Source organism: Carcharodon carcharias, chromosome 17 (genome assembly GCF_017639515.1).
Source record: "Carcharodon carcharias isolate sCarCar2 chromosome 17, sCarCar2.pri, whole genome shotgun sequence".
In the NCBI taxonomy this organism is placed as follows: Eukaryota; Metazoa; Chordata; class Chondrichthyes; order Lamniformes; family Lamnidae; genus Carcharodon; species Carcharodon carcharias.
The window spans coordinates 22,767,353-22,785,206 of record NC_054483.1 but is presented as its reverse complement, the minus strand read 5'-3'; the positions used below and the strand labels follow the sequence as shown (position 1 = coordinate 22,785,206).

Sequence of the window (17,854 nt, the reverse complement as noted above, 5' to 3'; positions counted from 1 at the left end):
AGGGAGGTGAGTGAGTGAGGGAGGTGAGTGAGTGAGGGAGGGAGGTGAGTGAGGGAGGGATGGGAGTGAGGGAGGGAGGGAGGGGAGGGAGTGAGGGAGGGAGGGAAGAGGAGGGAGGAGGAGGAGGGGGGAGAGAGTGAGGGAGGAGGAGGAGGGGGGAATCTGATGTCTGTCCAACTGGAAAGCCGGGGGTGACGTAGCGAGGGCAGTCAGTCTCCTCTCTTCATGGCTGATGGTGAAAAGTGCGGGCAGGACTTGTTCTCCTTGTCGCCTCCTTGCAGGGTCGCAGGCTGTCCGCGGACACAGGGCTGCCGAAGCAATGTTCAGCTATCTCTTGTTGGGAATCTTTGTGTCACTTTGCCATGCTCAGAGCGGGGAGAACGAGGAGAGCCCCTCGTGCTACGGAGGATTCGACCTGTACTTTGTTTTGGACAAGTGAGTCCTTCAGTTCTTTCCCTTCAACAGTCAGGACGCTTCTGGCCGGAGCCGGGACGGGGGCTGGTTTGTGTGTGTGTGTGTGTGTGTGTGTGTTGTTGGGGGGTTGGGGTGGTTGTGAGGGTTTGTGAGGGTGGGATAACTTTTTTTTTTACCAAATTTATTCTCCCACCCCCCCACCCCCCTCTCCCTCCCCCTCCGGGAACATTGGCATCACCTTTGGGAGGAGAATATTCGCATTCGTTGCAATCCTCAGTTCCAGTCGGGATAATTGTGACAGCAAAAGCAAGCGGCTCGAGTGCAAAGCTTTTGTTCCCCTTCCCTTCCCGCTGCGGCTGCGAGGGGCAGTCGGAGTGTTTTTGGTGAGTTCGGAGAGTTGCTTTTTGGCAGCTCGGCCGCTCTGTGGCCGGCCCTCCAGTCGCTCCAGATGTGCCAACATCACTGACTTTTTTTTTTATTCCCCCCGCCCTCCCCCGAGAAGCAGCCGAGACCCGAGCTGCACCGATACCCGCTTTTGGCTTGCGTGCCCTGGTTGCATCAGTCAACTTTGGGGGCATTTCACTGACTTTCAGAACACATGGATCAAATCCCAATCCTGCTGCCTCCACTGGTGCGAGAAACAGGGGCCAGAGTAGCAAACTCAGTCAGAGCTCAACTCCAAACCTAACCTGGACTGGAAAACTAGCGAGGGTTGAAGGGAAGGAGATCTTTAAACAGGTCAGCTGTACAGTGCGTTGACCCCTTCCCACTCCTCTTTCTAATTTTAAAAAGGCGAACGACAAATTTAAGTGGGCTGCTGAACCGTTTATTTTCCCACGACCGATGCTGAAATTTAAAACCATTAAGAAAGAATTACTGGTTTCCCAGATTATATTGTGCTCTCTTCCCAGTGCAAGGCTGGGACTTTTGTTCCAAAAAACTTTCTTGAAAAACTTTGCAGAGAGCAAGATATGCCCTCGATGCGCATTTTTCGAAGGCTGATAATGGTCGTGCATCATCTTTGAGGCGACTGTTTGTGTGGATAATTAGTTATTATAAAGTTTCTTATTCAAGCTTTTCCCTCGGCATCTGTTTGCCACATTAGATCAGTTCTATTTTGTTGTGCCTGAAGAAAGTGTTGTCAATTCATGTTTTGACCAGTGAAAACTGTTCAGAAGCTGTGTTCCCCCCCACCCCCTCCTCCTTGTCCTTGTTTTAACTGTGCTCTCTGGCCAAAAACCCTTCGAGGAGCCAAGAAAAAAATATTTGGATTCGAACCCGCTCCAGATTGATGTTGGAATGCGTCAAAGCTTCATTATTGGTAAACAAAGAAAAGTCATTCTCGGTTGTATGTGTGAATCAGAGGTGTTGACCATCGGAGGTGAAGGGCTGCTGTTTGAACTGGATGCTCACACGCTTCAACACCTCTCATTTTCACCCTGCTTGGACCTGCCAAGGAGCATATGCATGTCACCAACAAGCGTTGCAGAATCATACCGCATAGGAAGAGGCCATTCTGCCCACCATGCCTGTGCAGGGTTCATTAAAAGAGCTATCAGATTAGTTGTTTGTTAGCACAGAACCTGAGTATTGTTGAGAAAAGACATGTCGAGCCTTTTTGCATCAAGGCAGATTCTCTAGAATACCAAATGTAAGGGAACAACAGCAAAAAGCTTCAATGACATGTATGTCTTTTTTCAGCAATACTTGAGCTATCCAGTTGGTCCCACTCCCCCATGCTGTTCCAATAATTCAACATTTTCAAAACTGTACGCATTTCCTTTCAAGAGATTATTCAATTTACTTCCATCACCCTTTCAGGCAGTGCATTTCAAACCACAACAATTGGCTGCGTGAAAAAAAGCGACTCTTTATTGACCTTCCTGTTCATTTGGCAATTAGCTTGTAAATCTGGCAACTCATCCACCAGGAGGAACAATTTCTCCCTCTCTGCTCAGTCAAAAGCATTGATTATTTTTAACATCTCTATCAAGTCTCCCCCTAATGTTCACTGCTCCAAGGAGAACAAGCCTATTATCTCTAGTCTGTACACTGGTGATGGAGCTTTATTACTTGAAATTATAATGAAGACCATTGGTATTGGGTAGCAAAAGTCTTCCAGACCTATCTCTGTTTAATCCCTACTTTGACACCTTTGAGGGTGAGATGCCTAACATGGCCTGATCTCCCTCTTGAACTGGACCATTTTGACAGAGGTCAGTTGGCCAGAGTTGGATTTCTTGGGTGAGACCAAATTTTTAATCAAGCAGACTTGCCAGTAAGCCCTGATTTCCAACTGCACCTTTGTCTTTTATAGTTTCCAAGAGCTGGAACCCAGGTCAAGTCAAAATCATCTTCGTGTACAAAAACCAATGCCACTTTCTTCATATGAACATGCCAATTAGGAGCAAGAGTAGGCCATTTGGCTCCTCAAACCTGCTTCGCCATTCAATAAGATCATGGCTGGTCTGACTGTGGCCTCAACTCCACATTCCACTTACTCCCATTAACCTTTGACTGCCTTGTTAGTCAGGAAGCTATCCACCTTGGTCTTAAAAATATTCAATGACCCAGCCTCCACCGCTCTCTGGGGAAGAGAGTTCCAAAGACTCACGTCCCTCTGGAGAGAAATGATTCCTTCTGATCTCTGTCAGATAACCTTGTAGACTTCCTAGGTGCCAGGGTCCCAGCCAGTGTCATTAAATGGGAGACCCTTTAGTTTTCAACTTTGTCCCCTAGTTCTAGTCTCTCCCACAAGGGGAAGCATCCTTTCAGAACCCATCCTGTCAAGTCCCCTCAGGAACTGAGATGTTTCAATAATATCGCCTCTCATCCTTTTAAACTCCAGTGGACACAGGCCCAACCTGTCCAACCTTTCCTCATAAGATAATCCCTTTCTCCCAAGAGTCAGTCAAGTGAACCTTCTCTGAACTGCTTCTCATGCAATTATATCCCTTCTTAATTAAGGAGGCTTTTTTTTAAGGAGCCTAGGGGCCTTTTTCTATCATCACAAAAAAAATGGTGATCACAGGGTTTGAGAGAAATTCCCAGGGGTGGAGAGCGGGATAAAGCTGAGGAAAAAAGTAACTTTTCCTACTTGAAAAATCTGCTGTGCCAATATTTGGCATGGAATTAACATTCTATTCCTCTGTGCTTAAATATCTCACAAACAAAAATGTTGGCATTGTTGCAAAGTTCCTGATTTTGGGATATACCATCTGGTGCAGTACCACATTGTGTGTGATACTGCGGGCACCATCAGCAAAGAATATTCCTCAGGATGGGAAATTTCTTTTGAAGAAGAGGTTGGAGCAATTCTTCTATGTTCTGTTGTGGAATTGAATTCTGGTCAAAAGTCTGTTTTGCAGAACCGTGATAATAAGGGCCTTTGGATCCCATCAGTGATAATTGCACAGATTCTTCTCAGTTTTTTTTGGATGATTCATGGACTTGCTCATTTTTCTCAGTTTGGAAAAGCATGTGGCTCAGAAATGATAGAATTTCATGGGTCCGGGTTGTGATCTAGTTGTGATAATGCAAAGTGCAAATTCAATTCATTCTTGGCACAGTCAAACTCGTTCAAAAAATAACATTGCAATTCTCATCCTTGCTTTCAAATCTGGCCGTGGTCCTTCCCTGTCCTATCATAGTCTCATCCTGCCTTATGCTCCCACATGCACTCTCCCCCATTTCTCTCTTCATTGAGAGCTTCTTCCGATGTGGCAATGTCATTCAACCTTTCAGTTAACCCCCTGGTATCTTCTACCTCGTCCCCTCCGTCTGTGCTTTCCAAAACCTCCTCAAACCCTCTTCTTCCTTACACCAGCTTCTGCATTACTGCCCATTTCGCATTCTTGGTGCCAACCATTGCTCTTCCCTCCCAATTGCAAATACTCAAAGGCCAATCAATGTGCATAAAAAGCAAGGTGTTTTTTAATCATCCCTTCAGCAGGAAGAATAGAAAAATCAGAAACTTTGTAAGTGGTGAGAAACTCTTTAAAGTTGATGTTCAGACGGATTTGGGTGTCTTCGTACAAAAAGCTCACCATGTTAACATGCTGGTACAGCAAGCAGTTCGGGAGGCAGAAGGATATGTTGCAATGGGTTTAGAGTACAAGCACAAGGAAGTCTTGCTATAGTTGTGCAGGGATTTGGTGAGTTCACACTTGGAGTACTATGTACAGCATTGGTCCCCTGCTCGAAGGAAGAATATACTTATCTTGGAGGCAGTGTAACAAAGGCTCACTAGATTGATTCCTGGTATTGACAGGGTTGTCCTATGATGAGACATTGAGTAGAATAGATTAATACTTGCTGCTGTTTTGATCAGTGGGATAATTTCATTGAAAACTGAGGGGGCTTGACAGGTTAGATGCTGAGGAGAAGTTGTTCCCTGGGTTGGACAGACTATAACTTGGAGCCATTGTCTCAGGATTAGCTGTTCACATTTAAGACTTGAGCTGAGGTGGAAGAGAGTTGTGAATTTTTGGAATCTGGCTGTGAGGCTGCTTCTGTTTCTTGTGTTCTTTCACATTTTATGAAGTTCCTTTCAGTTGATACCCCCGACTCGTCATTTTCATTTTCATTTTCATTTTCATTGACAGCTTTGTTTGTTCTTGTTAACTTGTATGGTCCAAAATATCGGGACATTCATATACCCACTGTAAAATAAGCAGCCAATTTAAATTCAAGGCATGGAGCAACTTGCCCACAAAAATCCATGACTGTGCCACAGGCTAGCAGCTCGTTACAACTGTAAAACTGGTCACGGCACGTGAATGGAGCTGGGCACCGCCTGGAAGACAGCAGAAATGATGACTCAAAGGGCAGATGACACACTTAAAATAATTACTGCAGTGATTTGCAGACATCACCACTTTGTGAAGCGATTGGTTTGAAGTTACAGTATGTTATTGTTGTAACTGTGTAGTCCACAGGAGGGCAAATATGCTCATTCAAGGTTTAACATTTAAGCTTTGACAGCAAATGGTAGTTACTCCTCGTTTAAAGGGGCAGTGACTCCACAAAGATAAATGTTTTGATTGGAACACATAGCATAATGGGGGGAACTTGTTGCTGTTGGATGTATATGGCATTTGATTCTAACTCTACTCTTCCCAAACGTTTCTTCATCAACCCAAATTTACCTTCATCTCACCATGTGGAATCCCCTTGCTAAATCCTTTTACCTCCCCATTTCCCTTTCTTTCTTTCTTTGAAATGCTTCTCATAACTTAGCTTTTCCACGAGACTTTCAGTTACTCCACTCCTAATTTCCCTGTCCCGTGGCTTGGTGTCCGTTTCCCCATCTAGTTTTATTTGTAACAAGCCTTGTGATGTTTTTAACATTAAAGATGCAACATAAATTCGACTTGCTGTTGTGGTCACCTTAATACCCCTTAATACCTTAGCCCTTCAACAGTGTCCAGACAGAAATGAGTCAACCCTTTCACCCCTGGTTCTGTGTTGCTTCGGTTTTACTTGTCGAGAAATGTCTCATATTTGATGCAATCCTCTTCTCACTTGGCTGCAAAATGGAGCCAGTGCATGAAAAGAAGGAGCAGGTGAGAAAGTCACTGCAGACTTTCTCCTCCTGGGTTGACGTTTACAGCTTGGCATTAGAGTGGAATCACAGCACCGTAATCTCATATTTAAAGCGAGGGATCAGTGGAAAATATGATATTGCTGGGAAAGTTACTGAGAGCTTTAACAGTCTGTACTGCTCAACTATTTAATGGTTTATGCTTTCTGCTGGAAGAGCACTTGTGCAGCATATTGGACAGTCTGGACTATGACGTGGACTTGTGTGCAGAACAATAATCACTGCCCCTTTACTGAGGCCCGTGAAAAGGTGGTATCTCGATGCAAGTCTTTCTCTTCTGTGATACCATCCAGGCAAGAATTTCACTCTTTCTCCCAGGAGAGATCACAGGAATTGAGTCAGGCCTTGGGTTCGTCCTGAGAGATTCTTCCCTATGGAGGCCCAGGGAGGGTGTGGGAGCAGATAACAGCCAGAGCTGGTGGAAGGGGAAAGGGAGGAAAAACACACGCAAGAAATCTCATCCTCAAAATGAAGAGATAGTGAAATGCTTCTACTTCTGAGACTTGGTTTTGACTATACCAATGTGAGCTGTTCCATCCTTAACTTCCCGATTTGTTGATGCTTCATGTGCTGAAGTGATACACAAGTGTAAAATATGTTGAAATTTGGTGACGTTTGGTACTTGTGAAAAATCGACTGGCAGTGGTCTGAGAAATCTTTGAAAGCCTTGGTTCAAGGTGCCATTCCACACTGTTCAAATGGCAACATTGGGGTCATCATTCATCTGTGGCTCAGATGCTCAGTGGCTCTTTTGCCTCTGAGTCACAGGGCTGTGGGTTTAAGTTCCACTCCAGAACTGGGACACCAAACTCCAGCGCAGTAGAGAAGTAGTGCTTCACTGTTGGAAATGCCGTCTTTTGAATGAGATGTTAAACTGAGGCTATATCTGCTCTCTCAGGTGGGCATAACTGATGCTATGGCACTATTTTGAAAGAAAACAGTAGAGTTCTTCCTAGCATCCTGGCTGACAGTTATCCCTCAACCAACATTGCAAAACAAAAAGATGATCTGGTCATTAGCATGTTGTTGCTAATGGGATCTTGCTGTGCACAAATTGGCTGTTGCATTTCCTACAATGCAACAGTGAAAAGACTTCAAAAAGTGCTTCATCGGCTGCATCATTAACATGGTAAAGTTCTGAAAGGCGCTTTCATTCTGTGTCTCTAATGACATGACAAGAATTTGCTCCGGGTGCACCTTGAGCAACCCATGTTGGGCCAAGAAAGACAGCTAAGCCGAGCACTTGCGTTGGTGTCCACGACTAAGACAACTCTCCAAGTCTGGCTTGCAGCCTCAGTGGGGTCCTTGGAGGGTAGAACAACAAAGTTCTTGGTTGAGAGGCACAGAAGGTCGCATTAAGCTCGAAGCAGAGTTTTGTAGTCACCTTTGTCAAGGAAATGTGAATGCTTGTTGAGAATGGGGGCCAGTCTACTGAGGCTAGTTTAACATTTGGGTGCCACGGTCCAGTGTTGTCAGAAGGAAATGGCACAGAGGAGCTTTCAGCCTCACGTCATGGGTGCAGCAGGACTGGCAGGATAAGGTGATCCAGCAAAACAGCTGATGAGGTCAGGGGTGTAACCACACCCAGGACTCATTACCCTGGGAATGGCTCTTGCACATCAGAGTCACCTCATGAGTTGGCCTTCAGTCAGGGGAGGCTGAGTGGTGCTACTGTGACTCCGGTATGACTTGCTCCTCAAGGAGGTTTGCAGGTACAGTTCATCATTCCCGAGTGAAGGTTACCACAAAATGCATTATGACATGGAGAACTTCTTCCAGGTAGACAGAGGGAGACTTCATAGCCATCAGATGGTATCAGTTGGCCTTTGCATCTAGAGGATTAAAATACAAGGCAGTAGAAGTCATTCTTCAGCTTTACAAGGCCCCAGTTAGCCCACATCTGGAATACTGTGTTCAGTTCAGGGCATTACATCTGAGGAAGGACATAATGGCCTTGGAGAAAATGCAGTGCCTATTTACCAGAATGACACCTGGATACCAAGGCTTCAGTTATGAGAAGAGATTACACAAACCAGGGCTTTGTATTCCCTGAAATTTAGATTAGGGGATGATTTGATCAAAGTTTTCAAGACATTAAAGGGAACTGACAGGGCAGATGGAGAGAAACTGGTTAAAGAATCTAGGACGAGGGAACATAGTCTAAAAACTAGATCCATCCTGCAGCATGGAAATTAGTGAACATTTAAAGGCACAAAGGGCACAAGAAGTTGGGAACTCTCTTCTGCTAATAGCAGTTGATGTTAGGTCAATTGTTAATTTTAAAACTGCGATTGATAGATTTTTGTTAACCCAAGGCATTAAGGGATCCGGGGTAAAGGCAGGAAAGTGGAGTTAGGTCATAGTTCAGATGGAACAGGCCCGAGGACCTAGACAGCCTCCTCCTGCTCCCATGTTGCAATAAGCAGGCTCCAGCTACTGCGAATGCATTTAGGCAGCAAGAGCTCCATGAGTAGCGAAAACCAGTATTTCTCCAACACTGGTGGCTTCCCCAAGATACTGAACTTCATGGAATGGAAGCACATAGACACTTGGGAAGCTGCAAACAGTTACTCCTGTGTCTCAGGACAAATAACTGGCTCAGTCATGTGGAGATGAGACATCTTCCTCCTATAAGTGAGCCTTACCTACTGCATGTCCAGATCAACACAGTTTACCTTGTATGAAATTGAATTACATTTCCAATGTGCCCTTTTTATGGAAAGCTTTACCACAACTCAAGAATATGATTTCCAAAGGAATTGGACAAGCATATGAAGAGGAGAATTTGAAAATGGTTCAAGGAAAGGGCAGGGAAATGGAATTTAAAGAGGCAAAATCTGTGCAAGAACCAGCGCAGGTGAGGGGCCAAATGGTCTTCTGCACGATAATTTTTGGCAATATTATGCTTCCTTTTAACTTCAAGAAAATGACACTTTGCTGCACAACAAGAAACTGAAAGAATGATATTGAACAACATATAATTAACTTTTGAAAAAGCTTGCTGTTTTTTTATTGCATGTGCTGTGTCAGTACTTACCAGTGTATCAATGTGGTGTTTCAGTTCTTACATTGTTCCAGTGGCTGGGGTGTTGCAAATCAGCTTGATCACATAATCAAGGCTGACTCCTATATTGCAGTACTGAGACAGTGTTGCACTATCAGAGGAGCTGTTTTAAGCATGGATTAAACTGATGCTTCACATGCCTCCTCTGGCATTATAAGATCCTATGGCATTATTTGAAGAACCATGAAATGCTTAACTTCGGCTTCTCTTGTCCTTGCTGGCTCTCTGCAAGAGCAACTCAGCCAGCAGCACCCCCCCACTCACCTTCACCATTTTCCCTTGGCTCTCCAATTTTTTTTCGGGTGCTTATTCACTGTTTCTTCGGAAGCTTCCATAGCACCTGCCTTCAGCACACTCTCAGTTAGTGCATTCCTAAAATCCTAACCACTTGCTGGGTAGAAAGATTTTTCCCCAGTGTCCTCTGGTTTTTTGACCCTTGCGGCAATGGGAAACAGTTTCTCTCTGTCTGCTCTGTCCGGATCCCTCCCAGTCTGAAGGTGGACAATCTATCCACGTAACTGAAGCCCCTCATCCCTGGAGTCATCCATTCTTGTAAATGTTTCCTGCTCACTCTCCAAAGTCTTCACAGCCTTCTGAAGAAGAGCAGGGGTGTCCTGTCAATACTTATTCCTTGAACCAACACGATCATAAAGATTCATTTAGTCATTTCTCTCGTTTGCTGTGTTTGTCTATGAAACACTTGAAAAGTAATTCATTGACGATAAGACACGTGGGACATCTTGAGAATATTCAAGGTGCGATTTAAATGCAACCTCCCTAATGTATGGCCATGTTCCATGCTTCCATTGATGGATGTCTGCTTGCTTGACCTCTCTTGTTGGTCACGTTACTATAAAGTTTCACTTAGGCTTGTAGCACCAACAGCTGGTTGGTCAAACTTTTGCCAGTTTACTGGTTGAAGTGCTTTGCTATATTACTGAGAAATACAAGGTGCAGCATGAATATCAAATCTAACTTCACAGCATCAATTGTACACAACTTGCGATCAGCTTGTGTTTGGATTGATGACTGGTGAAAAATCAGCAGCAAATAGCATCCCTTCTTCCCAAAAGGAAAGTAAATAGAGTCTATTATTTAGTTTATTGGCAAATAAATTTGGAGTGTTACACCACTTTGGAATGCAATTATTTTCTGTCTGTATACTTAGTCTACAATTGACTGTAAAGTGAGGTGTAGTCAGCATTTTTATGAGCCCATTGCAGACTGAAAATGTCTGCTTGCAGAAAGTAGAGATAATCGTTCTGCCTTGTATTTCTTTCACACCTTGGACTATTGCATTGATGGATTTATTTGTTGAAGGGAAGGCCATACCGGAAACTGATCATGTTGAATTTACAACACAGGAACAGACCATTTGGCCTATCTGGTCAATACTGGTGTGTAAGCTCCACATGAGCCTCCTCCTAGACTCAGAAAGGGTACAGAGGTGGTTTAACTGAGGAGTTTTGATGACAAGTGGATAAGTTAGGACTGCTCTCCTCAGAACAGAGAAGAAGTGGTGACCTTGCAGAATTTCTCATAGATGATGAAAGGTTTAGACAGAGCAGAGAAAGGCTGTTTCCATTGCTGAGAGGATCAATGACCAAAGGACAGAGATTTCAAAATCAATTTCAAAAGATCCCAGGGAAATGAGAATTTGTTTTTTTTTTGACTTGTAAGAGTTGTTGGATTCTAGAACTCTCTACCTGAAAAGGTGATGGGATTTTGATTCAAAATATCATTTGCAAAGGGAGTCAAACAGGTTCGATGATTCCACCTTCCCTCACCCTTTGTCCATTCTCTTTGGTTTTGTGGAGTTACAATATGCTGAGACAGCTCAGCAAATACCTTGCTGGTTAGAGCAGAGTCTGAAGTTTGCTCAGCTTCTGGCTTGATGACCTTTGGGAAGCAGGGGCAATGTCCACATATTTGCAAATCCTCAAGCAACAAGCTAATGAAATTATATTGAATCCAAATCCTTGGTGCTTTGCCAGTATTTGATGATGTACTGAATTTCCACTGTCATGCCAGATGACAGCAAGGATGTCAGCTAGTTCACAAGTCATTGTATTTTAATGAGTGAATGGTCAAAAAATGATCATTTGAAATCCAGGAGACTTATACTGATCTATGAGCCACACATCCCTAGGTTTGATTGGTAGTTCAAGGATCTTTCCAGACACACTACATTTCTATGCTCCACGCTTGCTCCATTGATTTACATGGACAGAGTCTTCAGTTCATAAGAACAACTCCATTGGTCACAGGATTTTGCTACTGAAGGATTTTGACTGCTATTAAAGATGAGACTGAATTATTTTAGAACCTTTTCTGGCCCTTGAGAGTTAATGTTATTGTGGAGCTTCTCGGCTGCTTCGAGTGTTTTCAATTGTGATGGTTCCTTGGGGCTTTGGATCAAGTATTTCATTTTGGTGATCTAAGGCCTGTCATCAGCATCATCTGCATTCAATACTTGTTTGGCCATGCTCTAAATTACTGTGTTGCAGACACAAATGCATGGGAATTATGCAACCATGGGAAATGACTGTTCGCATGCCCATTGTCACTACATAGACAATAGCCTTCAACATTGAATGTAAGTCACATACTTGCTTAGAACAGTTCAATATTGTCAAGACTGTTCACTGCAACCTGTCCATGCTCACACTGTAACCATACAGTGTTTTTTCCAATCAACTTGATAACTGCATTCCTTATACAAGTTGAGATGGATCCATTGCAAAACTTGGAAGCAGTATTTCTTAACAGAATAATAGGTTTCTTCCAGGCTAAAATCCTGCCAAGAAGAATATGCAGACAGTATGAAATATTTACAGAGACACGACAGGCTTCTCTGCACTGTCTCAAATGCACAATGATTTGGTGCATTTGAGAAAGGACAGATTCTCCTTTGTCTTTCTATTGCCTCTTCGACTAAATTCACCATACGTCTGAAAGTGTAATCGTAAAAGATGCATTGTACCATAAGGTGAGGGAATCAGGGAAAATCAGTAATGTTGGACACTGTTTGAAATGTGAGGTTGCAATGCATTGCTCATGTTCAGTTCTGGCTCTACACAGTTAACTTGATCATCAAAATAGTGACTCCTTTTGTCAACGTTTTTGTGGTCACAGATGGAATTTTTCTTGATGTTGCTAGGAAGCAGCAACTCCAAACCAACACAGAAATATCTACCATTTGGTGGTACTTCTCTTTGGCTATTTCACTTTGAGAACTGTGATCACTCCTCTCTCTCAATATGGCCCAGATACTAAAACAGCTGTCCAGACAAAGATGCCATTTGTCTGACTGAGAAACTCAGAGGAAGGAGATCATTTTGTTCATTGAGGTTGATGACGGCTTTGTAGGAATAAAATTCTATTGCACATATGGAAACATGATCTGAAAAGTAGCTTTGAATAAAGCCATTTGAATTGAGATTGCGAGGACCTAGACTAGGAAATACATTTCTGAAGCCATTTAGCAGTCTTTTATATTCTCATTTCACACATCCTAATGTATCGTAAGCTTAAACTGAGGTCCCACTGAAGAGAGCCAAAAGGTGACCTGGTTCCAGGGCTTATCATTTTGCTGCCAGGATACAGGTGAGCAGCTCGGGGTGATTTGACATTCTGCTGACCCTCTTGTGACCGAAGCCTGTGGTGTCTCCAGACTTGTATATTCCAATACACAGGTCTCCCACTTTCCACCCTCTGTAAAATTGAGATCATCCAAAACTCTGCCGGCTGTGCATTAACTCTCAGGAAGTCCCATTGCCTATCACCCCTGTGCTCGCTGACCTATATTGGCTCCCAGTTAAGCAACACTTTGATTGAAAAATTCTCATCCTTGATTTCAAATCCCTCCATGGCATGGTCCCTCTCTAACTTTGTAATCTCCTCCAGCCCCAAACCCCTCAAGATAACTTTGCTCCTCTAATTCTCTTGCTACACCACTCCGCCTCTCTACCTCGCTTTCCTCCGTTAAGACACTCCCTTAAACCTCTCTCTTTGACTAAGCTTTTGACCATCTGATCTAACATCGCATATTGCTTGGTATCATATTTATAATACTGCTTAATTCTATGATTCCTGTGAAGTGCGTTGGCATCTTTCATTCCATACAAGTGTAAATTGTTGTCATGTCCACTCTCTAACACACACTACCAACTGAGCCAAGGTGGGAATCTCAGTGTGAAGCCATTTGTCCCACATCTACACACAGTGCAGCCCACTACACAAATGTATTGGTCACTGGGTTGTTCTTGGGTGCAATTTTTTTTTAATTGAACGACAGCGCAAGTGGACACAGCAGAGAAAAACAGGCTTGCATTCGTATAGCACTTGAAGAACTTTTTGATATCAATGTTATAATGCAGGATATGCAACAGCCAACTTTCACACCGTAAGCTCTAAACAGCAAAATAATGACCACATAATTTGTTTCAGTGACCTTGACTGAGGGATAAGCACTGGTCAAGACACCAGGAATAACTTGGCTGCTCTGGGACCTGATACGTCCACCCGGGAGGGCAGATAAAGAATCAGATTAACATCTTATTCAAAAGATGGCATCTCCAACAGTGCAGCACTCGTTCAGCATTGCACTGGGAATATCGGCCTAGGTTTTCATGATCAAGTCTCTGGAGTGGAATGTGAACCACAAACTTGTTTGCCAGAGATGAACTGAGCCATGGCCTGTGCTTTTGGATGCTCCCCTGTGGCCATCAGTCACTTGAATTTGGAAGGTTGGTTTCTGGTTGGAGTCGTGACTCTTTGCTCTTTGAATCTGATGAATTCTAGTCCAAAATATTCCCAACAAAAAAAAAGTTTAGTGTGCAGCTGGGCTGATTGTAGATATTGCAGAGCAATAACTCAACCTTTCTCTTTTACAATAGTTCTGGCGTATTGCTCTTTGACAGTCAAATGCATTGGCATCTCAGAACTCTTACTTGTAAACAGCCAGAAACAGGAAAAAGGGACAAGTTAAAGCTTTTCGTCTTGCACTCAGGACATGTTGTAAGAATACCAATCTCAGGGGAAAACAACAATCTATACTGTAAGTGAAGAGAGTGCTGATTGGCTGGTAAGAGTCCACTTGCCAACCAATCAGCACTCTCTTCACATATAGTATATATGATGAGTGCAAGACAAAAAGCTTTGGCATGTCTCTTTTATGCGGCAAGGCTCCAGTGTGGCTCGGGCAATACCAACATCCCGAATGTACAAGCTTCTCTCAGAAAGCGCCCACTCACTCCAGAATTCTTGACAGCCTCACAATCTCCGCGACGAGTGGCTGATATCTCTTCTACAAGTGCAACGCTAAGGGTAGTTAGTGGGCCCCCGCCCAGCGGGCAGCATGTGCAAATAATCAGCTGATCGAATGTAGGTAGGAAGCACCTGCAAGGTACATTGCACAAGGAAATCTGTTCGTCATGACTTTAGTTCTTTGCCCCAGGTGATGTCGGTGCTGGGGAATTGAACCAGGCATTTTAACAACTCTGTCAAGATCCCCAGCTCGTAAAATATTGCCCAGATTGAGCAGGCGGGTTGTACTGGGAAACAGCACATGTCAGAGTGTGATTTGTGAAACACTATGTAGTCAAGGATAACTAACATCTGTGTTTTAGAAAAATGCATGACAGGGGAAAGTGTAGGAATAGGCTGACCAAAGCTGGGACATGGGGGAGTCAGGGCAGTGGGGGAGGGAGAGAGGGAGGGGGAGCCAGGACACCCAGGGGGCACAGAGAAGAAAGGGTGTGGAGCTAGTTAAGGAATCATCAATTTGTGGTTCGGGTCCCACAGTGAGATTTGAGCACTGGTGCAGTCCTGAGAAAAATCAATTGTTAGATATGCTATAATTCAGGCAAGTTGGCATTGTTCCAGCATTCAGGTGGACGTGATACCATTAATGATATTTAAAGAAAATGAAACAATTTTCCTACTGTCCAAGTCAATGTTGGGCCTTGAATCAATCTTCACTCGCCACTCGCTGTTTGAAGGACTGCTTCCACCACCAGAACAACAATGGCTGGACTTCAAAATCATCCACAGCCCATGAAGCTCTGTCTTCCCTGACCCAGAACTATTACCGAACATCAGCATTGGCTGACTGGCCCTGGAGTTAGATCTTCATGGGTTCAAGGCACCACTCTAGAGTTTTAAGTAGAAAAACGTGCTGCTTAGTACGTGACTGGGGATGTGCTGCACTGTCAGAGGTACATCAAAGGTGTTAAACTGGCCTCTAATGTGGACATAAAAGATCACATGGCACTATCTGAAGAAGGACAAGGCAAGTTCTACCAATGTCCTGGCCTATTTATCCCTAAAACAGCATTATTGATCAAAAAACAATTCTCTGGACTTCTATCTCATTCCTGTTGTGAGATCTTGCTGTGCACAGTGACTCCACTTGAAAAGTCATTCATGGACAGCGAAGTGCTTTGGTAATATCCAACGTTGTGTAGGGCACTTGCCGATGCAAATTTCCTTTGGCTCTAAAGGCAAGCTGTTTCTCTTAGAAGTTGTCAGTCAGTCTCTGGACAATGCGTAATGCTGCCCTGAATCTGCCTATTTTCATTATTAAAAGAATCTCGCCAGGAATCAGGCTAATTAGAGAGTGGCACACTGTGAAATGACATGGAAGAGAGGGAGCAAGGAATCTGTGAAGAAAAGGCAGACAGAGGTGGGAGACCTCAGCCACTCAACTCTGGTCTGACTTGCTGGGACTAGGTATCATTTTCATAGTCCTCAAAAATTTGAGACTCGGAGGAATGGTTTTTTTTGAATTAAAGTCAAGAAAAATTGACAGGTGTGGGAGGAGACAATGGGCAACAGGGAAGACAACGCTAAGAACTATCATCTCAAGTTCATCCTGAGAAGGGTCGGTCACATTGCCTTTGCTTCATACCTTAGTTTCTAGTGGTATTCTAGTCATTACACATTGAACTCTTTGGGAAGGGAAGGTAGGAGTGGAAATTATTAGCGTAGGATTTTAAAAATCCATAATATAAATGTTTATGTTTGTGAAGGGTTTCAAAGCAGCAGTTAAAAGAACTGTTTGGAATTATTGTAATCTTTTTGATGAAGCATTAATAGAGATCATGCTAGATTAACACTGGTGCTTGATAGAAGCATGGCTTTCTTGGTCTCAAAAATTCCTTGTGTTATACCAATGTTGCTGATCAATGTACTTAGCCTTTTAAAACCTTAACTACATAGCTTTTTACAAGGCTTTCCCACCCCTAAAAAATATTGGGTTCCCTGTGCTTAAGTAGATCAGATCTCTGGACAACTGCAATCTTCATTACCCCTTTTTCAGCAAGCTTGTAGAAAAGGGGACCACCGTTGATAAATGTCGGGGTTGAGCTCGGTTGAGTCCGTGGGTTTTGGATTTCTTCGGTAAATTCTACGGGGCAGCAATTTTCGTTTGACATTGCATGTCCAAGCCCTGCAAGTCCGTGTGTAAAATGATGCATGGTGATGTTGGGCAAGCGCCATTAAGTAACGCCACTTAAGGCCCTTTAGTCTTCAATCGACGCCCATTTTTCGGTGCCTGTGCAATCTTCGGGTCAGCGCACTGACGCAATGGGCAATCTTTGAGGTGTCTCCCAATCAGCTGTCCACACTTGTGTCAAGCAGGTCACAGATGCTCTGTTCAGGCGTGCATTGACCTTCATCCACTTCCGTTGGGACCAGGCAAGCTCGACACAGTGAGCCAGAGGCTTCGAGGCCATTGCTGGCTTCCCCCGCATCCAGGGTGCAATCGACTGTGCACATCAATACGCCAGCAGATGAGCCCAGTGCCTTCGTCAACAGGAAGAGCTTCCACTCCATGAACGTGTAGATAGTGTGTGATCACAGGATGCTGATTCTGCAAGTCTGCGCAAGGTACCCAGGCAGCTCCCACGATGCCTACATCCTCAGACACTCCCAGGTGCCAGGGCTCTTCAGTGCTCCAGCCTGGCTTGATGGACGGCTGCTGGGTGACAAGGGCTATCCCCTCAAAAGGTGGCTCATGACGCCTCTCGCCATCCAAGAACAGAGGCTGAGCAGTGGTACAATCGGAGCCACGTCACAAGGGCTGTGGTGGCGAGAGCCATCAGTCTTCTCAAGATGTACTTCCAATGCCTGGACTGCTCAGGGGGCGCACTCCAGTACCCCCCAGATCACGTGTCAGTGATAGTGGGTGCATGCTGCACTCTCCACAATCTGGCACTGGAAAGGGGGGACGCAGTGGACGATGAAAACATCGACGCAGTGACTGGGGCTGCACACGATGAGTCCAGCAGTGAGTCCGAGGATGAGCATGCACAGGGAAATGCTGAGGGATAGACACTGACCCGGGACCACTCCAAGGAGGCAGGGACACCCAGGAAGCTTTTATCCAACAAACCTTCAGCTAGCACAACACATACGGACCTCCAGGACAAGCCTGAGCTACAGGCTCCATTCTTGACACCTAAGTGCAAAATCTGCCAGGTCATCAGCACTGACTAAGGGCCTTGTATATAAAGGTGAATGTCCAAAAAAACACTCATGTCACTTTTCTTAAACATATACATACAAAAGAAACAAGGCACCCTCAGCCATGGTGACATATCTGGCATTTAATGTGTGAATCAGATGTTATCACAAATATTAAACAATAGTGTAAACAATCAAAAAGAAATCATAAGGACCTAATTTCGGGCCAACACAAAAGCACTAGTGAGAAACCCGTGGTGTGCCTAAAGTGCCTTATGCTTTTGTTTACGGGTGCCACGTCTTGGTGC

The 17,854-nt window shown here is 44.3% G+C and overlaps 1 protein-coding gene across 1 annotated transcript in view; it reads left to right on the top strand.

Moving 5' to 3' along the window:
* Nucleotides 1-220: 220 nt before the first annotated feature.
* LOC121290179 (anthrax toxin receptor 1-like) overlaps nucleotides 221-17,854 on the top strand; it is a 191,107-nt gene continuing 173,473 nt past the window's right edge. The window contains exon 1 of the mRNA XM_041210436.1: nucleotides 221-435. Coding sequence (XP_041066370.1) covers nucleotides 233-435 — 203 coding nt within the window. The 5' untranslated portion in view covers nucleotides 221-232. The remainder of the gene's footprint in view (nucleotides 436-17,854) is intronic.